The sequence below is a fragment of the Dermacentor albipictus genome, chromosome 8 (genome assembly GCF_038994185.2).
Source record: "Dermacentor albipictus isolate Rhodes 1998 colony chromosome 8, USDA_Dalb.pri_finalv2, whole genome shotgun sequence".
Taxonomy (NCBI): domain Eukaryota; kingdom Metazoa; phylum Arthropoda; class Arachnida; order Ixodida; family Ixodidae; genus Dermacentor; species Dermacentor albipictus.
In genome coordinates this window covers 51,611,403-51,633,729 of record NC_091828.1, presented here as the reverse complement: position 1 = coordinate 51,633,729, position 22,327 = coordinate 51,611,403, and the positions used below count along the sequence as shown (strand labels likewise).

The window sequence follows — 22,327 nt, the reverse complement described above, 5'->3', positions numbered from 1 at the left end:
TACGGCGAGATGTGGCAGAAAAAGACTGCCGGGGAGGAGGAGGTTTCAGTCACATTAGAATAGCTTCAAGTTTTGGGTGGGCACTGTGGCTGACATTCTTCTGTCGAGATCGGGAAGATTTCTCAGTGGCTTCTAAAATGGTCACCTTGTTGCTTATGTGGACTGATATTGTCTGCTTCGAGAGTTCTAATTTTCTCGAGACGTGTGATTGCAACAAGCCCCTGTGATGTTTCCTGATAATGGTGGCCTTCTTTTCCATTGTCACTATGCTATGATTTCCTCACTTCAAAGCCTTTGTCGGAAGGCGGCAGATGATGAAGCCAGTGTCAGCACCATTGTTAACAACTGCGATGAATCCACGGTTGTTGAAGTGGCTAAGCCTAGCATCACAGTATGCAGCTGAAGAAAACCACAATGCACATGAGTGGCGATACAAAGAGTACCACTGGCCATATGCGACTGACGAGTGCCGACAGCAATGAGAGCACAAAGGAACGTGGGAGAGTGCACCAAGCGATGCCTATTGAGGCTGCACCTGAAATGGTAGCTCTGAATTGGCATGCGAGATGTGTGCAATGCTGCTTTGAGGCTGCAGAAAAACAAAATGACAGTGATGTTGTTTGCCTTTTCGGTAGTGTCAAACTTGTGATTGTGAGAAAAATTCTGAAAAATTAAACGTGAACACTTCGAAACATTCAAAATTTTCGTTATTATTATACATAACTATATGGAGCAAATTGACAATAATATTGCAAAGTTAAAGTATTCCCGCTAGCCCAGAAAATAGGGTGTCCAAAAAAATCAGTCGGCGATTGTATCATTATTATGCTGTGAAAAAAAAAAAACATATTTGAATTCGACTTTCTGTTATTAAACAAGTTGTAAACCATTCTGCTAATCTTACGCTGCAACTGCACGCACCTGAATTACCAAGGACAGGTTGGGTTTTGGTCAGTTGTCGAAACATGACTAGCACGATCTTCCTGTGTCTGTCAGTTAGTATACTGTGAAACAAAATAAATTTTTCTTGTTTGCAGTTGTCGAAGTGGAGAAATGGTCATAGTTTTTATCATTATTGTGGCAAACATGCCAAATGTGCAAACTTTGTCCGAACACGACTTGTGCAAAAATAACATGTCAGGGCTTTATAAATGCATTTGAAAACAATGTGATAACATGGGTGGAAGCGCAAAGCAAGATTGTGGCAGTGTACCGTATGGTTCACATGAATAGCAAATAGAGAGCAACTGTTGATTTTCACTGGAAGTTTTGTTGTGCAACGGCTACCTTGTTGACAGTGAAATTGAAGATACTGTGATGGAATTCTCTAGTGAGCACCGTGGACGAGTTCTCCTGATGACAGCAGATACAATTCATTGCAAAGGCATTTGAATTGCTCATTAGTGCCTCATTTATCAAAGGCAAAACGCTCCACTTTTCGCATCAACAAAGGTGGATAGCATATTGTAACAAGAGTGCTCAGGAAGAATAAGTATTCGCTGGGACAAACTGTTGGTACAAAAGAGGTCCCGTTGGCCACTGCAGTCTGTAAACATGGAAAAAAAAACCCGCAGCTGCTATCGACAGGAGAGGACCAAAACCAGCATTCACCTCAAGACGCATACAGGTCATCTGAAGCGATTGCTGGCGTCACCTCAGGAGCCCAGTGCATGCTGCTCATTGCCCGAGGGCAGTGTTGCGCATGCGTAGTCCCGCTTAGTCATCGCCGATGATGTGCTCTGGGATGTCGTCACCAAAATCTGTCCCAGGACAAGAATCCTTACATTTCCTGTGCTCAATGAATGAGCATATTGATAAAACAAGGTATGTTTTATAGTTGACTGCATTAGGTTTGAATTTTATTCACATCAAATCCAGAGGTCAACTTACATTCTCCATTTATCTATATTCAGGTTCTTACTCATACACCGATCTATACATAACTAAAAAACTGATTGGGTGTAACATTATCGTGGACCAATGTAAGGGCCACAACACCAGGACAAGAGGGCTCTGGATTAAGCTCTGCCATCTAAGGTAGTTCAATGTGCTCAGTAGGGCAGTATTCTTGCGTTTTGCCTCAATCACTATGCAGGCAACAATACAATACCTGCTAATTTATTCTCAGCGACAGAACATCACAAACACTTGAGCAAGTCGTGCCAAGCTAGGCAGACTTGGTCATTTACCACACTCGTATAAGCAGGCAAATGTAAAGAAAGTGCCGGTCATTGCCCACCTGAGGTGGAGCTTAACTGCTCCACAGCTTCCATAGTCTGCACGCTCCTAGACTCGCTCCCTGGTTTGAACGAGCACCCAACAGACTTGTCAGCAAGAGACAAGCTGCACTGCATGCCAACCTCGACCTGACCACCGATCTTTGAAGGGGCATGGCATGCCATTTTGGCAGTGATGCTTTCAGCTACACTCATTGCATTTGTGAGGCCTGCAGAAAATAAGTGAGGCAATTGCAGTCATGTTACAGCATCAAGAACAAGAGGTAAATAAATACAGAATAAATACAGGAGCACTTCACCATGCATACCCGAGGAACACAAAATAGCCCTTCCGGTTCAGTATTCCTAAAGGGCTACAAAGGACGATCCACACTGGATACTCGAAAGCAGGGCAACCTCCTTTTGTGAAAGGCTTATGACAGCGGAACATACTCGAGACAATTTTTCATCTCATGCATTTTAAAGCTATTCGTGTAGTCCACCTAATCAGAAGTTATTGCACCATCCTAAGCTCATTGCAATCAGCCTATTTAATGTCAACTGTAGGATCTCCTGTCACCCCATCTCTTGTGCCAGATGATACCGACACATGACCTCGTTTATCATTTACGGGTGAGCGCTTTTACCGTCTACAAAGTGTTATCGCTCAGCGCAGGACGCGTCTATATGTATCGGAAGTTTTCAAAATGTTATCGTTTGTGTGCAATCTATGATCAAATGGGTAGAGCATTTGATCGCTGTGCTGTCCCTGGGAACTGGGTTCAAAACTAACTGCCGGCCCAACTTCGGTCGCTGAGCATGTAAGAATGGGCATGTGCTGCTATTTAACAAACTGCTTTCATGCCAAGTTGGGTCACTGGGTATGTGGTACTTATTATGTGCCACTGTTCAATGAGCAGCCTCTCCCAGTGATCTCCAATTACCCCCGTCTTGTCATCTACTTTTACCCCGACTGTGTCTAGGTTTGCTGGCCTGCTCCCTCCCAACTAATTTGTCCTTTCTCTTTTCAAATTGAGAACAATCCTAGACCTCTCTAACCTACGATCACTACTATTTACCCGACCTCACACTTCTACAACTTGCACTATGCTAGGGCCAGCAAAAAGTATCAAATCTATGTTACTTCTTGTGTCCCCATTACGACTTTTCTAGGCCCACTTTGTTATTTCGCTTCCAGAAGAAGGTATTCATAACTCAGAGGCAATTTATTTCCATGAAGTCTGCCACATCTCTCATCTTCTAATTCTAGAGTTCATGACACAGTTGCCAGTCACCTCTTCCCCCACCCAATTTTCCCCCACTTTCGCATTAAAGGGCCACTTGAAGTCTGGCCTTTTTGAGCTGACAACCACAGTGCATACAATGCGGACTCATAATCAAGGATGCTAAAATTACATCACTACACACCGCAAAAACAGATAAAATTTCGAACTTAACACCGTTCACTCTTTTCCTCACGGGCCTGCGCTCCAAGATGAGGGGATGACTTATATCAACAAAAGCGCCTACGTACATCTGTATGCTGTGATGTTGCTCATAGTGACATGTGACCCTTCAAGAATTAGTCAAGGCAACAGTTGTTATTTGTGTAATCTGTTGTCTCAAGAGACGAATTAAAGTTTAGAGAAATAATATAACATGCAGACGGAATGTCTGCTGTTTGTTTTACTTTGCACCACAGCTAGAGAGATGTACAGTCGAACCCTTTTTACAACTATACCGGTTTCAACAATATATTGGTTATAACAACGAAAAGCAGCTGCACCATAAACTTCTGTAAGTTTTCTATGGGGAAATAACCTGCTCACTTGAATGTCCTCATGACGCATTATCATTTATAACGATGAAGTATGGCTGCTGGGTGTCCCTACCAAAAGGTAATGTAATGCGAAATCCTTCAAAAGAAAGAAGGAAACATGAAATGCAAGCCGCCCAGTGCTTCTCTCCATGAGAGATGCACACCAGCGTCGCGCACATTCCTTCCGTCACATTTCCACCCCTCCAAACACGAACGGACTGCGCCCTTAGATCTGCAGTGCACCACCCTCCGAAACATGACTGGACTGCTCCAACTGCACTGACAATGCTGCCGGCGCTGCACCTAGATTGCTCGCTCAGCCCTCACAGTTGGTCCTTTAATCTCTGGCCCTCATTCTGTGCAATTCTGCTAACGAATTAAGTTGCTCATGCTTGTCTTTGTTCGTTGCAATTGAAGTCATTCCTGGCCACATTGTTTCTCAGCCTAGTTTGACATGCCACCGAAACGGAAGATGGCTGATCAGCCCACTGATCATCCGCAATGCACGACATTGCCGGTGAAAAGGAAGCGCACTGCTATAAATTTCGAAACAAAGTGCTTCTAATCGATGAGGTGATCGTCGCAAACATGCTTGCATCAGGTACCGACAGCAGCAATGACAGAGTAGGGCAGGCTGCGTCAACATTGTCCCCACAGGAGGTCCAGCATATGATTCAGTCCCTCATGAGCTTGTTTTTGCAAGGGACCTTCCGCTTCCCTACATGGGGCACCTAAATGCCTTGGAGAAGCGTGTCGGCAAACTTCGCATAAAGCGAGCAAGGCTGACGGATATGCGTTTTTTTTCAAGCAAGCCAGTGGGGAGGTATGTGGCGAGATGCTTGTGGCGATCTCGCTCCAACATTTCTTCTGGATTTTTCAAGCTGAGATGTTGCCATAGCAGCCTTCCCGCATATTTTAAAATGCGCCTCTTGGGGCCACCAAAAAGATGCCTCGGTGGAGCTCGTATGTAATTTGCCGCCCATGACTCTTCTTTGCAGTTGTTATACCAGTGCCGTTCTTGAACGCCGACAGTCGCGGCTTCTTTACAACATGCGATCGAAGCACGCAGGAAGCAGAGTTAAACAGTTGTTCGAGTCAACACAATCAGAAGGCAGATGGAGGATGGTGGCGGGGAGGAGAACTGACCTTCGCACCATTGTATTTTTCTCGGAACCACCACGCCATTCCCCTTCTTCGTGGAACCCGGTTATAACAATGGATTTTTTGTGGCACTTGAATCAATATTGTGATAAGTAGGTTCGACTGTATTTCTGTTTTGTTTGCTTATTCCGACATCGCTCAGTTGCAAGTAAACACAATGAAACTTCATATATAATTTTGTAGCCTGTTCCAGCATGTGGTCATGCTCTGTGATTCACTTGTGTCAGCCTTGGTATCTGTGTAGCACTGACCAATGCCTCCTCTAAACAAAATTATGCCTTGGACGTCGCTTGTTTTGCCATTAAAGGTTTGCCAACACAAAATGCGAGCAGATCGCCCCGTAGTCGTGCTCGCAACTGTACTGCTGGAGCCGGAGTGATGCTGTTGGCAACACTGTGTCGGTGCAGCGGTGCATCTGGCTACACGTTGTGCAGGTGGTGGCTTGTACGCTTGTAACATGCACTGGAGGCGTGACGTAGAGCACACGCCTGCTTCGTCACAAAATTTTTCTTTGACGCTATTAGAAATAATCTAATGTGAATGATATGAGATGCTTACTTTAATTTTTGTGTGTATTCGGACATAAAAGAACATTTATGGTTTCCATTGATGCAACTCGTTTCTAGCATTTTTATAAGAATTCGGCCATCTTTCGAGAATGTCGTGCAATGAGTTTTGAAGTTTTGAGCATTACATTATTTGGGAGCTTTTCAAAAAGTTAAAATTTTGTCAGGATTAGTTAGTTTTAAAAAAATGAATGGTGAAGAAAGGTATGCTCAAAATTCCTGCTGATTCCTTTTTTTTTTTTCGATGAGCTTTACCATTGCTGAGCCGGTCTAAAGTAATGGTTGCCGCAACCACGGCGGTCGCAGCTCAGGGCTGGCAGGCTTCTTAAGTTCACCATTGCCAAGAAGACTGTGAGGCACACCTTAGCAAGTATATTTGTTGAATCTTACACATTAAATACCTTTCTTTCTGACTGAACATGAATGGGACACGAAGTCATCAGGGAGCTTCGACACGTCAAACACGTTCTCAGTACTGCTACGTTATTTTGTGTTAAGGCACTGCTATGAATTAACACAAAAAACTTGAAAAAGAACTGAACAAGACACTTGATTCAAGAACGAAGAAATTTTGTTATGGAAATGGAACACACTGAAGTATGTACTGACGCAGGGAAAGAAAAGGGCGTGTTAACAGCTAGGTGAGGCAACAGTTGTTTGAAGACAATGCATATTCAGGCTCCCACCAACATCCCTCTCTCCGCACCATGCCTAGAGCTGATGACATTCATGTTGCCAAATGGGCATTTTGCGCTTCAGAAGTCTCCCATTCGATCGGCATAACATCAACACCAAAATACTGGGGAAGTGCAAGTCCGAAATCTTGATCGGACTAACAGGAATCAAGCTCAAGGATGACATACTCGTCTTTAGCCACAATGAAGTTAGTCATGAGAGGAATGCTGACATGATGCTCAAGCAGCTGTCTCCTCAAGCATACCTGCTCATTACTCTTTGACAATGACGCCCACGATTCATCAAAAGTCTCCACACCAGTCGGATGACCACATCCCGCAGGCATCCAGCTCGGCGCTGTTCATCAACTCGTCCACTTCACCTTTGCTGCAGAACATGATCAAAGCACCCTGCTTCAGCTGTTTGAAGTATTGCACTTCATCAACATGCCAACTGGGGAGGAAAGAGGAAAGTAGAGAAAGGAGGAGGCAAAAGTAGAGAAGAGGTATTTCAGCAGTCAGGAGGCTTTGTTTCCATTACTCACAAATTATGCTTCAGGGATGCACGACAAGATCGCGACAATCATTTCCTTGCAGAAATTTATACTATAACTTGAGAACGTTTCCCAACAGGGGGTTTCCTTTTAAGCAGTTTGGCGGCAGCATTCCTGTCAGCCACTGCTTGAGTAAATTTTTAAAAAGCGGCCTGATAAAACTTCCTGGAACTTAGAAGCAGCAGCAGCTCTTTGCAGTGGTCAGTGTCGGTGTTTCCACAGCTCATCACTGGTAGGCTAATGGGCTCTTGCACAATCCTTTGTGCGTAAAGTTCAAGGGCTTCGCGACGGGCCTCCAATGAGGAAGCACACATTCCACGAATCTCCGATGACCTATGAGCAGATTCAGCAGTTCCCGAGATCGATAAAATAGGCCACCACAGTCTCGATGAGCGATGGGCCCGTGCTTAGGAGTGCTGCTTTCTGCTCGCCGTAGGAACGCTATACGGCCTGCACAGGGAATGTGCTCACTTGCCGCACGCACGATGTATCTGCCAATCATGGCCATGCTGGCAATCTGAGGGGTGGAGACAAATGGTCGAGCTGAAAGGCAGTTTTTAACCCCCCCGCTGCCATGTTTAGGACCTCATCAAAGGTGCTTGTCGCACCATGCAATTTCTGTTGAATAAGAGTAAGATGCTGTGATGAGAATGTGGTCAAGCTATCAACATTGCCTTCAATTGAAGCTGACACGATTCTGGTCTTCAGCATTTTTTCCAGGACACATGCTGCACTCTTTACATCTAGCATGTCATTGTACCCGGCAATGCGGCGCAGAAAGCCAAACATTGGATCGTTCGGGTCGCTGGACATTTTCCAAGTCAGGATGAACTGGAAACTTTTTTCGCTGTAAGTAGATGATGGATGCAGGCAACCTTTGATTTTGTTGGAAAAATCAGTGAGATAAATTTTCTTGCTTAAAGGGCCCCTCACCAGGTCTGGCCATTTTGAGCCGACATGCGCAGAGCATAAAGCACGTGACAACAATCGTGTCTGCAAAGTATTTCATTGCCATGTGCCGCGGAAAGATCCGAAATCTCAAACGGAACGCTGTTTTTTCTTGTCCGCTTCGTCTGCTTGTTCCCACGGTCGTGCGGTCACGTTTGCAGGTACCGAAACTGTGCCATGTTCTACTGTCTGCTAGCGTGTGATCATTCTCTGCAATCCGCTTGTTCTACCTCAGTATTAGCATAGCACTCAATTATGCCACTAGTACGGTTTCCCTGCACACAGCGCAGAAAATTCGTGCGCTTCACGAACGAGAGAACAGCTCGCGCCCGATGTTGTCACGGAAGTGCATAGCAGTGAAAAGAAAAGTGATAAAAACGTATGCGTCACGGGATCCTCGAGGTCCGGTAGGAGAGAATGCAGGGAAGGAATTTTGCTTGTGGAGGCTAGACAGGGCGAGTAGAGAGAGTGTCTTGCTTGGCAGTAAAGCCCGCCTGCAGAAATCATGGGTTTGTGGCACTGAAATATTTCTATCTCTGCTATTAATGAGCCAATTTTAAAATTTTTTGCGGCAGAATGCTCCCTAGAGGACACATAACTTCCAGCCTATAACAAAAATTTGCTATGAGGCCTGGTGAGGGTCCCTTTAAGGTGCCAACTGTAAGCTGCAGCGCAAGCTGGGCTTGGAGAACAATTGCCCCCCCGACAACCTATTCCATGAGAACCTGGGCATCAGACATTGCAGTTACAGCGGCATCATCTCGCAGTGTTCTCCATGAATAAAGAGTGCTAATGAGACGCTAAAGGTTTGGAGAAACTGCGAGCTAAAAAGGACGGACATGCGAGAGCAGACATCTCAACACCAGCTGCCCTTTTCACTAGTTGGCACTGGTCTGCGTTCTTGAACCGAAGCCATGCTCCATTTTATTGTGTCCCCAACTGAATATTGCCGGAAAAAAAAGAAAAGGAAAAAAAATTAACATCAGGTTCTGGTTCCTTCACACTGCGGCGCTTTGATGACTTGCGGCCATCCACTACTGCCCAACAGTGCCAAGTGCTGAACTACTCGCGAATCTACTGGCATTCTACTGCTGGCGAAACTACTGGAATTACTGCGTCCCTTCGTCCCGACCATCAGTAGCAGAAAGGCCGAACGCCACACTTGCAATTTATTAAGCATGACAAGCACCAGCATGAAAACAAGGATGCGGAGACGAAGTTTGACGTCACTCTGGGTACTCTTATCGTGAGCGCGCGACAGCAGCCCCATGGTGCGGACCCGTAGCTGCTCCGGCCGCCTAAGCCGTGGTCCATTTCAATCTGTTGATGACTGTACATGCTGCTCTTCACTTTGATGCCAAGTTGGGTTCACTGTGCATGTGCCAGTGTTGAACAAAACTCTTTGACACCACCACCAACAACACCCCTACCACTACCGTAACCAACAATAGTGCGCCAATCATGATTGCTAATGACATTAATGTTACCGATCATCTCAAAAGAATGGATGCACCGTAAATTTGCTTCTTCTTAACCCTATTAGGGCCTACTTCTTTTTCTCCAAGTGCGACCCCTCCGGGTTAAGTTTTGATTTATTGCAGGTTTAACATCTTCAGACTGACCTATATTGCAAAAAAAGTTAACACATTATTTTCAGGGGGACTATAAATTGGCAATTAATGTTTTCTGTAGGTAAACATGCATTGTTTCTTCATCAGTACACATACAGATGGGTTTGCATAAATACTTATAAGAATAAAATAGTAGATACACCGACAGATATTTTCGAATTCGGCACTCACCTAAGCCTTGTTCAGGTGCTTTGCAGCCGCACTCGGTACGTGCTGCTCTTTATTGAACCACATTGACGCCAAATTGGGTCACAGATGTAAGCACTTTTCATATTACTACTTAACATACAATCAACAATCGTGCGCCAATCATCGGACTGCTATTGACATTAAAGTTGCCAATCATCTTAAAAGAATCGATGCACCACTAATTATCTTTCTCTTAAACCATCGAGAGTATTTTTCCCCCAAATGTGAACCCACAGTGTTGAATATTTTCACTGTAGATTTAATATCTTCAGACTAACAAATTTTTCAGAAAGGTTATCTCAACTTTTTCACAGTGACAATAAAGTGACCAAACATATTTTCTGCATGTAAACATGCACTGCTTATTCATGAAACAGATGGGCTTGCATTACCACTTATCGGATTTTTTTTTTTTATAGAGGGCATAGAAAGCAACATAGAGGCTAGAAACAGTGACGTGCTCCTAGGGCTCGGTTATGTTAGCAGCTTCCACCATGATGCTATCACTACCATGGGGGTTTTGCTCTAGTGTATAAAGCCCGCCTTTTTGAAACAGTAGTTGATGGTGAAAAAGGGGTCCCTAACACTTTTTCCATTGATAGGCATGCCCACTGGATACAGCCTTCACGATCACAGAACTCACAGTTTTCAGAACCATCAATATTGTTACGGACCAATAGTTACGATAAAGAAGAGGCCAGCACTGTGAAAATGATGACAATAACTAGAGACTACTAGTATGGGCTGTTGTCTTTTGGCATGGGCTGTTGTCTTTTGGCAAAGTGCAGCGTATTCATTTTGTAAATAAACTTGTATGTAGCTTCTTGTCTGTGACTTCCCATGTAACATATTTGGTGGAGGTAGACATGCCATCCTCCTCATGGGGCTCGCAGTGGATGGTACATGGAGCCTTCCGTCATGGCTTCCGGAGATGACAGCTCGACTCAACTGGCTCTGACACCTGCTGCTACTCCAACGAGCCACATCGCACTCTCCACTCCACGTGATCCTGGCATATTCTTGGAGAAAGATTGGGAAGACGTCGATGACTGGATCAGCCTGTACAAAAGCGTCAGCACCAATAACCAGTGTGACTCAAATGTCATGCTTGCCAACATAGTATTTTACCTCGGTGGATTGCACAGCTCAAGTATGGCTTAGGACACATGCAGACGAGCTCACCAGTTGAGATACACTTAAACAAAAGCTGCAGAACTTGTTCGGCAACCCTTACGGTCACCAACTTGCTGCATTTGTGCCTGACGATCTGTCAGAACATAGATGATTCACCTGCAGACATGCGGCAATCACAGGTGCTGATCCACTCATTGTTCACTCAAGGAAGCTCAATCAGCATCACGAGTCTTACAGATAGTCATGTTCCAGATCTTTGGCTTTCGAGTACCCAGAAATGACAGCTCGCTTCAAGATAACAATGGCACCCTCTCCTGACCATCACGCAGAGGTCACTGATTGATGAGAGGGTCATTGTCGAGAACCACCGGGAAAGGCATCAATGGCCGGTTCAGTTTGCCATGTGGAAGCCACCTCGTATTGTGCAACGTTGGGAGCAGGAGGTGGTGAATGGTAAGGCGTTTGTGATTGTCCTGTGAAATCCCTTGACGAGGGAAAGAGGGAAATAAACGGCATAAAAGGTGGACTAGGACAGATGCGAGAAGGAAGAAGCTCAGACATACACACTCTAGCATGTAGTGTGCTCTGAAAGTTAAGAGCCCTGTGTATAAAGCTCAACCACGTACTTCTGAATATCAAACCTTTTCTTGTTCCCGTAACTGTCGCTCGGAACCCTTTTTTCTCTCGGCACCTGGCACGGCACCATAATAGAAGCGACCTTACAATACAGGCAGGCAGCTTATGAGATCGATCGGCATTGACTACATAGGTGTTGGTGAGTGCTACATGTTTGCTTCTCTTTTTGCCAGACTCATAGCGCAGGCAATCCATGATAGTGTTTGGTGTTGTTAGTTATTTTATTACATACACCAAGAATATAGTGTCTCGTGGGCTGATTGCTAGTGGAGAAGAAACACAGGGTGCTTTGTGAGCATGGAGAAGTTGCAAATCCAAGAATTCCTTGAAAGTCATGAGCAGATGAACATTTCGGTTGGCCCTGCGAAAGGCAAAAGGTAGCAATTAGAGCTTTTGCAAAATGAGAGGAGTTGGGAAGAGGCTGGTGAGGCAAGGAAAATTATTTTGTGAAAAAGAGAGCACGAAGAACAAGAAATTCTGCAGTCTCCCTATAGTGATAAGGATGGGCTAGCTATGGCCTGATGTTTGCTCTTCACGTCACCAAAGCTCTCACTAGTACAAGTAAGCAGATGCTAGGAGAGAATGTTTGTGTTTTCTGGTAGGCACTGTTTTGGGAATTCACCTTCTTTAAATAGCAAATTTCAGTTTTAAGGAAAGGTGAATTTTCAAGGCTAACAAACTCGCCATGGAGAAATTCAAAGTGCAGGACCTCCTTCTATTTGCAAAGAGTTGGGCATTCTCGCCAGCTGTGCAACAACACAAGAAGCAGTTCTCGACATCGCACTGGACTAACACTGCTGTTGATCTTGGCAGCGATCATTATATCCTCGCTACACCTTTCCAACAACACCTAAGAGGCCGAAGGAGTTCTTCTTCACGGATTGGGACAAGTTCCGCAAGATAAGGAATGAGCGCCAACCTCCAACCACCAGACTGAGCCTTGAACAGTGGATGGACCAGATCACGGAAGATATCAAGAGTAACACTCACAAAATATGCACGGACCTTCCTGTGGAAAAGATGGATAGTCGCCTAGCCCATCTACTTGAGGCTAAGCAGTCACTCCTCAATCGATGGAAGGGCCAACGGCTAAATCGCAGACTACGCAAAAAGATTGCTGAACTCAATAGAACCACAGAGGACTACTGCCACACCCTCTCAAAGCAACAGTGGGACGAGGTGTGCAACGCCGTTGATGGTCAAATGTGGAATGGTCGAAACTGGAATCTTTTAAAGCATCTTCTGGACGACACCAATATAAGGTCCAACCAGCAGCATGTGATGGCAAAGCTTCTGCATACAGCCACACGAACCAAGACCACGGAGGAAGTCCTGCAGAGCCTGGTGGAGAAGTACCTCCCTGTTGGTTCCCGGCAAGGGACATCGGTCGCCTACGCAGACTACCTTGGGCCACCCAACTCCGAGCTGGATGCAGACATCAGCACGGAAGAGGTAAGGAGGGCGCTGCATGAGCTTAATAGCAAGTCTGCTCCTGGTCCCGACGGCATCACAAATAGGACCCTCCATAACCTGGACGATCACTCGATAGAATACCTGACAGAAGTCATCAACGAGACATGGAAGGAAGGCAAGGTCCCGGAAGCATGGAAGCGGGCACTTACAGTACTGATCCCCAAACCTGGCAAATCATCAAGCCTGGACAACTTATGACCAATATCGCTCACATCCTGCTAATATCGCTCATATCGCTCACATCCTGCGTTGGCAAGGTCGCAGAACATGTCATACTCAACAGGCTCACGAGGTTCATCGAGCACAAGGAACTCTACCCCCACACGATGATTGGCTTCAGGGCAGGTCTGTCCACACAGGATGCCATGAAGCTCATCAAGAGTCAGATAATCGACAATGACACGCGGGACACTCGGGCCATCCTTGGATTAGATTTGGAGAAGGCTTTCGCTAACATAGCCCATCAATTTATACTGCAATCGATATCCGAGCTTGGTCTGGGTGTAAGATTCCATGATTACGTCAGGTCATTTTTGTACCGAAGAAGAGTGACTCTCCGCTCAGGAGACATGATCGCGGAAGAGGTGGAGCTTGGAACAAAAGGCACTCCACAGGGCTCGGTGATCTAGCCCACTTTGTTTAACCTGACTATGATCGGCCTTTCCAGAACACTCTCACGAGTCGAGGGCATCCGGCATACCATCTAGGCGGATGACATTACCGTTTGGTGTGTTGGCGGAAGTGATGGACAGGTTGAGAGTGCGTTACAGGAGGCCATCGAGGTCACGGAGGGCTATCTTCGACCCATGGGATTAAACTGTTCGGCTAAGAAGTCAGAGCTTTTACTATACCGCCCCTTAAGAAGAGGTCGTAAGCCCATGGGCTGGAGACCACTGTCTGACAGCACCATTTGTCTTCGCACGGGCAAGGAAGACAAGATTCCCAGGGTCGACGCAATAAGAATACTCGGCATGGTAATCGAATCTACTGGCTCTAACGCGCGAACGATAATCAAGCTCACGACCAAGACGGACAACGCAGTACGTCTCATCCGAAGGGTGGCTAACCGCCATCATGGCCTTAAAGAAGATAATCTGTTATGGTTGATTAACGCCTTTGTGCTTTGCCACTTTGCCTACGTGGTGGCTATGCACAGATGGCAAAGAGCAGAGAGGAACAAACTCAACACGTTGCTCAGGAAAATAACTAAGCGAGCCCTGGGTATACCGATCTTCACCAACACCAATCGCCTCCTCCAGCTAGGTGTGCATAACGCTCTGGAGGAGATTGCAGAGGCTCAGGAAAGAGCGCAACTTGCCAGACTCTCCACGACCGCCGCCGGCAGGAGGATATTACAAGAGCTCGGCTACCCACCATCTGCAGAAGCACCAAGAAAATGCTAGTTAGCACGGGACATACGAGATTTGACCTCTGTATCGCCGATACCAAGAAATGTACACCCTGAGTATAACAGGGGTAGAAGGAAAGCAAAAGCTTCAACCATACTCAAACAGATCCAGACAGAGGGGCGTAGAGCCTGCTTTGTTGACGCGGCCGCATATCGGAAGGGGTGCTCCTTTTCTGCAGTAGTGGTGGATTCCAAACAGCGATTCACGAACTGCGCATCTGTACGAACCGGAGATCCGGTGATAGCCGAGCAGGTGGCCATTGCCTTGGCGATGCTTGATGACAGCAGCGACGTCATCTACAGTGACTCACGGTCAGCCATTAGGGCATTTCAGTGTGGAGTGATCTCAGAACAGGCTTTTGGGCTGCTTCGTAAGGCAGGTCCGGATAAAATCAAGCATCACTTGCTTACTTGGTTCCCAGCACACGTTGGGCACATGGCGGGTGTCCCAACGAACCTCAATGAGACGGCCCACGCTGCCGCGCGCGCACTGACTGAACGCGCTGGCGCTGTAACGGCCGAAGAGAGGGTTACGCATGGTAGGGACGCGCCTGCCACTTATAATGAACTTCTTAAACACTTCTATCTCTCGCGGCGACAATACCCTCCTCCTCACCCCAAGCTCACTAGGTCTCAGGCACTGACATTCAGACTGTTGCAGACAGAAACTTATCCCAACCTGTCCACGTTACATGCGATATATCCGGAGATTTACACTGATGATGCGTGCCCTGCTTGCGGGGATAAATCAACACTTTCGCACATGCTCTGGGGATGTATCTCTATAGCAAGCCCTGACCTCAGCTGAGCTAGGTGGGAGGCGGCCCTCCGCAACCCACTCCTGGCTGAGCAACGTTGGGCTGTCCAGCAGGCCCACGATGCGGCTGGCAGGCTAGGCCTGTCGGTCCCGACGTGGGAGCGGCCCGCAACGTGCTAATACGCGTTCTGCAGGACTGTAAAATAAAAGTTACTCAATCAATCAATCAATCTCGACATCATGAACGCAGATGATGTGACAGTCCAGGAAGCAGAAGAGGCTTGGGAAACCATTGTTGAAAGAAAGCAAATGGCAGAGGAGTCGAAGAGGTGCAAGCGTGAAGCAGGAGAGAGGCGAAAGAGGTGCAAATGTTAAGAAGAGGCGTGTGAGGCGTCAGCATGAAGAGGCCAAAAGGCACAAGAGTAAAGCAGAGAGGTGCGAGCATGAAGAGGCAAAAAGATGCAAACTTGAAGCAGAAACACACCAGAGGCATGTGCAGGAGGCAGCACAATGGCATGTTCCTGGAATGGAAGAGCTTGAGCAGAAAATTCAGATACTTAGATGGCAAATAGCGTGATTTCAGCTCCACACTTTCATGGTAGAGGAAGATATAGTTAATTTCCTCGCTGGTTTTGAAAGAGTGTCGTATATTCCTGTTGTGGTCCGTCTTGGGTGTTTGCGCTGTAAATTTAAGTTAAGAATTATGCACCAACTAGGCCCAAATGAAGTTTTACTGAGAAAGATGGTGTCAGCCAGGACTTGTGGACCAAGAGATTACCAGCACTAATCCTGTTCAGTATCGCTGTTTCATGAACTGCTTGTCTGAGGACAAAATGCGAGACTACGATAGGGCTAAGAAGGATTTTTTTAGACCCTTCCGTCTAGCATTTCAAACCGACTTCAAAGGGCAAAAAGAGAGAGCAGCAGAACTCGCCAGGCATTAGCGCACACTCCGAAGTTTCCAGAGTAAGCCATGACAATCAGAAACAAGTGACAAAGAAGGATATGGTTCCCGGAAGCCAAAGGGTAACAAGTATTTCCGTAGGCATTTTAAACCGGAGACTTCGAATTTACCCGGCACACATCAAGAGAAAGAGGGTGACGCACCTAAAGTAGCAGAAGAAACGAAGCTGCCCCGGCTGATGGTGTACACACATTGGAGGCGCGGAAGATTGTTGTGTATTACAACTGCAGAGGAAAAGACCACATAGCCAGGAGCTGTGAGAAGCGGGTGGTATTTGTCATAGCTCAGGACTCCGACAAGAACCTGCAGCCATATATGGGACAGCTTTCACTGAACAGCCAGGTGTGTATGGAGGCGGCAATATTGGCCAGCCTGCCAGAGCAAGTAACCTATTGATAATCAAATAGGTCGGAGCAAACGCTGACGGAACGAGGAGAACCCTTCTCCAATATGGGATCTTTCAGGGCAAAAACATGGAACGAAACTCAGAGACTGATACCCTATTGCGCAACAGTCAGAGGACCGTGGAATGATTCCTGAGATAGCTGAGCACAGTGATGAGTCAAACTTGCTGGTAGCCGGAAGCGAGGGGAAGGCAGTAGACAGCGGCGGTTTTTCCGCACAAGAAATGGAGGGCCCATTAGGCCAAGTGTGTATGGAGGCGGCAAGTTCCACCAGCCTGCCAGGAAAAGTTGCCTATGGCTGTTTGCATACGTCAGAGCAGATGGTGAAGTAAAGGGATAAGCCGAAGATGAGAAAGGCAGACGGGGTAAGGAGTATGGAACCAAACGTGAAGCGACAAGGCAACAGAGGCAAATGCATGAAGGACAGTAGCCAGCCGGAGACTGTGAAAAAGGCGAAGGATGATAAATCCCAAGCTTAGGCATTTGCGGAGATCGGCATGATGCACATCGCAAGAATCGGAATCAGAACCAAAAGAATCAAAAATTTATTATTAGAAGCCAGGCGAGCTTCATGAAGATTCAGGTGTAGTAGCCGTCACCTAACCGCACTGCAGATGTCTTGTTGTAAGCAGAGAGGCAAAGCGAAGCGTCCTGAAGGCTGCTACTAGAGCCGGTCACTCACGGGGGCAAAGAAAGGCAGCTCCCTAGCACATAAGGGAACAGTGCATGTGTGGGTCTGTAAATGTAATCATACTTGGTTCCCATACTTGGAGGCTGCTGTCCTAAAGTTGTAGCTACGAGGTGCGTCAGGCAAATTAGAGGCTTTTGCCTTCTTCCAAGACAGCGCTTTGCAAAAGCCGCGAAATGCACGACCCTCTCGAGCTCGTCTGAAAACAGGTTGCAAATTGTTTTGTTCTTTTGATTCGTGCTGTATTTAGCTTGGTTGTACGATAAATGCTTAAGATGTGTAAGGAATAACACAAAACATTATTAGGTTGTTAGCATTTTCGGCTCACATTAGATCCCCAATCACAAACGGAAAGTTTATGTCACAACACATGTAGAATAGTAAAGCAAACAGGGTTAGTGTTGCATAAAGTTTGGAACATCCACCGACAAGGCTTGAGAGTGGTGACGGTGGCTAATACTCCCAAGGTTAGTTCACGTAGTAACACAAAAATATGCAAGAAAGTGGATGGGGAAAGCATGCCGCAGTAGCCCAAATGGTTAGAGAATCGCACGCATAACGCAAAGACGTGGGATCATTCCGCACCTGTGGCAAGTTGTTTTTTCATCAATTTTCTTTGCCATTATTTATAATTTCTTTATTTCAAATAATAAGTACAAGTAATTTACCCTATGTTTTCCTTGGTGTCTGTTTGTTGGCTTCTCATCATATGATTACTAAAAACCAGGCCCCTCAGTTAACCCCCTTTCTTCTCATTCATACAGTTTGGAAAGTCACATCCAAGCTGCGCGAGTGGACCAGTTATGGTTTTACTGGAGTTCATAACGAGTCATAACAGGCAGGAGTGTTTTTTGGAGGCACATTTTGCAGATTGCATTCATGAACTTTAATTTCTTCGACAATATTTAATTATGAACATTTTAGGAGTTTTTTGTCAAAAAGAGGACATTGTTTTTTGTGCTCATGGTATCATCATTAGCCTGGTTACGCCCACTGCACGGCAAAGGCCTTTCCCATACTCCTCCAGCAACCCCGGTCATGTACTAATTGTGGCCATGTCGTCCCTGAAACCTTCTTAATCTCATCCGCCCACCTAACTTTCTGCCGCCCCCTGCTATGCTTCCCTTCCCTTGGAATTCAGTCTGTAACCCTTAATGACCATCGGTTATCTTCCCTCCTCATTACATGTCCTGCCCATGCCCATTTCTTTTTCTTGCTTTCAACTAAGATGTCATTAACTCGGGTTTGTTCCCTCACCCAATCTGCTCTTTCCTTATCCCTTAACGTTGCACACATCATTCTTCTTTCCATAGTTCAATGCGTCGTTCTCAATTTAAGTAGAACCCTTTTCGTAAGCCTCCAGGTTTCTGCCCCGTAGGCGAGTACTGGTAAGACACAGCGATTATACACTTTTCTCTTGAGGGATAATGGAAACCTGCTGTTCATGATCTGAGAATGCCTGCCAAACGCACTCCAGCTCATTCTTATTCTTCTGATTATTTCTGTTTCATGATCCAGATCCGCGGTCACTACCTGCCCTAAGTAGATGTATTCCCTTACCATTTCCAGTGCCTCGCTACCTACTGTAAACTGCTGTTCTCTTCCGAGACTGTTAAAAATTAAGTTTTCTGCAGATTAATTTTTAGACCCACTCTTCTGCTTTGCCTCTCCAGGTCAGTGAGCATTCATTGCAATTGGTCCCCTGAGTTACTAAGCAAGGCAATATCATCAGCGAATCACAAGTTACTAAGGTATTCTCCATCAACTTTTATCCCCAATTCTTCCCAATCCAGGTCTCTGAATACCTCCTGTAAACACGCTGTGAATAACATTGGAGAGATCATATCTCCCTGCCTGACGCCTTTCTTTATTGGGATTTTGTTGCTTTTTTTATGGAGGATTACAGTGGCTGTGGAGCCGCTACAGATATCTTTCAATATTTTTACATACGGCTCGTCGACACCCTGATTCCGTAATGCCTCCATAACTGCTGAGGTTTCGACAGAATCCAACGCTTTCTCCTAATTAATGAAAGCTATATATAAGGGTTGGTTATATTCCACACATTTCTCTATCACCTGATTGATAGTGTGAATATGGTCTAATGTTGAGTAGCCTTTATGGAATCCTGCCTGGTCCTATGCTTGACAGAAGTCTAAGGTGTTCCTGATTCTATTTGCGATTACCTTAGTAACTAGTTTGTAGGCAACTGACAGTAAGCTGATCAGTCTATAATTTTTCAAGTCTTTGGCGTCCCCTTTCTTATGGATTAGGATTATGTTAGCGTTCTTCCAAGATTCCGGTACGCTCGAGTTCATGAGGCATTGCGTATACAGGGTGGCCAGTTTCTCTAAAACAATCTGCCCACCATCCTTCAACAAATCTGCTGTTACCTGATCGTCCCCAGCTGCCTTCCCCCTTCGCATCGCTCCCAAGGCTTTCTTTACTTCTGCTTTACTGCTCATGGTATGGCAGACTTTATTTAGTTTGATTACTTACATGAAAAATCAGATAGTTAAACACTCAAGAAAGGAAAACATCAGTAAGGATAAAAGGCCTCAGTGTAATTTTGATTGTAACTTGCTTTCGATAGTTTGCATGATTTGTTGCAAGTTTTTTTATTATTGGTCAGAATTGGTGATTTATTCTAATCACGCTGCATTGTAATATGCAAAGGTATGTCACATTACTACTAACATTTTTATGTTACTACTAACATGCATTTGCTGCAAAATGATGGAACACATTATCACATCCCATATATATTCTCATCTTGAATGTAATAACTTTCTTCACCCGAAACAGCATGGTTTCCGAAAAGGATTTTTTTTGCGAAACCCAACTACTAGAATTCACATCAAACTTACACTTTCATATGAAAAGTAATAAACAGATTGACTGCATCTTTTTGGATTTCTCGAAAGCATTCGATCGTGAAGCCCATAGTTTCCTGATATCAAAGCTCTCAGCAACTAAACTAGACTCACGAACCCTATCATGGATTCGTAATTTTCTTACTAATCGCAAACAGTTCATTGTTGTTGCTAACTTTTCCTCTGGCCTCTCTGACGTCACCTCTGGTGTACCTCAAGGCAGTGTACTTGGGCCTCTTCTCTTTTGAATTTACATTAACGACTTACCTAACAACATATCATCTTCTCTACGTTTATTTGCTGACAACTGCATTGTATACCGTTCGATTAACTGACCCTCTGACCCCATGGCACTCCAAAATGATCTTGCACATATCAGTGATTGGTGTGCTACGTGGCTCATGTCCCTGAACATGTCGAAGTGCAAAGTAGTTTCCTTTTATCGAAAAACTGTTAACTCTCACTTTTCTTATCTGGATTATAACATAGTTGACCACACCACAGAATATAAGTATACTCAGGAGTGCTCCTTACACACAATTTTTCATGGACTAAACACTTCACCTCAATTTCAGCTAACGCCTCCAGATCATTAGGATTCCTGCGCAGCAACTTAAGAAGTGCGTCTTTACCGCTACGAAAACTAGCTTACGTAACTATTCTACGGCCAAAAATTGAGTACGCCTCTTGTAGATGGTCTCCTCATCAAAATTACCTCATCGAACTCCTGGAGAGCATCCAGAATAGAGCGAGCCGTTTCATTTCTAAAAATTATAGTAACCAGTCAAGTGTAACCCAAATAAAAATCGATCTTTCATTGCAACCACTAACTACTCGCCGTGATACTTCTCTTCTGTTATTATTTCATAGATTTGTTCCCACAGTTGGCCTAACCTTATCAAACCTGAAAAAAGCATCCTTGAAGTCACGACTGAACAATCAGTTCAGCTACACCCGAATTTATGGCAACACACACGCTTTTAATTTTTCAGCTTTGCCCTGTGCGGTCCGTTTACGGAACGCACTACCAGATACCATTGCATGCCAATCTAAACACACTGCATTTCGCAATCTGCTAACCGATCAATATGCCGTTTCAACCGTCTAAACACGGAATCTTTTGTAATTATCTTGCATTTTTTTTCACAATGTTAAAGAATTTCAGTGCTCCCAATTTTTTCACAATACTTACTACTGTATAACATGCTAAAACGTTTACAATGTTATTATGCTGTTATGTTGTTGTTTACCATTTATTGTTATTGCTCTACATATTGTATCTGCTAATGTACTCCTTTCATTAGGCTGATGTTTATTTCTTTCCCGATGCCATACTAATATGTTACCGTATTTCCCCCCTTACACTATGCCTTCTCGAAGCCTGTAAGGTACATGTAAATAAATAAATAAATATGGCCTCTTGTTCGGGTAGAGCGTAGCTTTACAGTAACACAATTTAAAGGTGAACTAGAAGAAAAGCGGAATAAACCAGGCCTTCTGAGCCAATTTAGGAAAGAGATAAGGCTTGTAGATGGTTTTCCCTTTTGTTTGTTTTGCAACTTGGCATCCTGTCAGGATCATGTAGCTATATTGTGCTAAGTGTTACGGATATCAATTAATCAAAGCCAGTTCTCCCTTCGCCTTCCAGATCTGTGGAAGCTCTAATTCATGATTAGTTAGCTTCATTACATAAACTCTGTGTCTATTTGCACGGAGACACTGTTGAAAGAGTCCTGGTGCTTGTCCAGATTAATGTGAACCTTGTGTTTCAGGGTTTCCCTTCAAATAGGGCGTCGTCAGGTTATTTCAATTTCTACAGTTTGGCGATGAGTGGCCTGCATGTCGCGCTTGTGGCATTGTGCAGGGCTGACAAAGGTCGCTCCGTGGAGCTTGTCATCTTGCATCTATACAGTCAAGTCAGAGCCCACCTATTAAAATGCCTTTGGCCAGAAGATCTTAATTCTCGGAACCTGCATCCCAATGGCTTTGAGGAATGAGGAATAAAAAAATCAAGCCAGCCGAGCTGCATCGGACAACTCAACGTCCTGATGCGCCGTCTGGTGGCAGGGGTGTTGTGCCTGACAATCCCTCAGAAAAAAGCTGCTTCACCAGCAGACATGTGGCTATCATGGGCGCTGATCACGTCTCATCGTTCACTCAAGGAAGCTCAATCAGCATCGCCTGAGTCGTAGAACAGGCAGTCATGCTCCAGATCTTCAGCTTTTCGAGCAC

General features: G+C 45.3%; 2 protein-coding genes across 3 annotated transcripts in view; both read right to left on the bottom strand.

Annotated features, from left to right (window-relative positions):
- LOC135896031 (zinc finger protein 658B-like) overlaps positions 1–22,327 on the bottom strand; it is a 181,353-nt gene that overhangs the window by 55,570 nt on the left and 103,456 nt on the right. The window contains exon 4 of the mRNA XM_070524622.1: positions 2,240–2,446. Coding sequence (XP_070380723.1) covers positions 2,240–2,432 — 193 coding nt within the window. The 5' untranslated portion in view covers positions 2,433–2,446. The remainder of the gene's footprint in view (positions 1–2,239; positions 2,447–22,327) is intronic.
- LOC135896027 (zinc finger protein 658B-like) overlaps positions 1–22,327 on the bottom strand; it is a 200,821-nt gene that overhangs the window by 171,520 nt on the left and 6,974 nt on the right. Inside the window, exon 1 of one of the 2 annotated variants that reach the window (XM_070523383.1) lies at positions 15,209–15,324. The exons of the other annotated variant lie outside the window; for it this stretch is intronic. The gene's annotated coding sequence lies outside the window, so the exon portion shown is untranslated. Of the gene's footprint in view, positions 1–15,208; positions 15,325–22,327 lie in introns of those variants that run through there. 2 annotated transcript variants of the gene reach the window in all.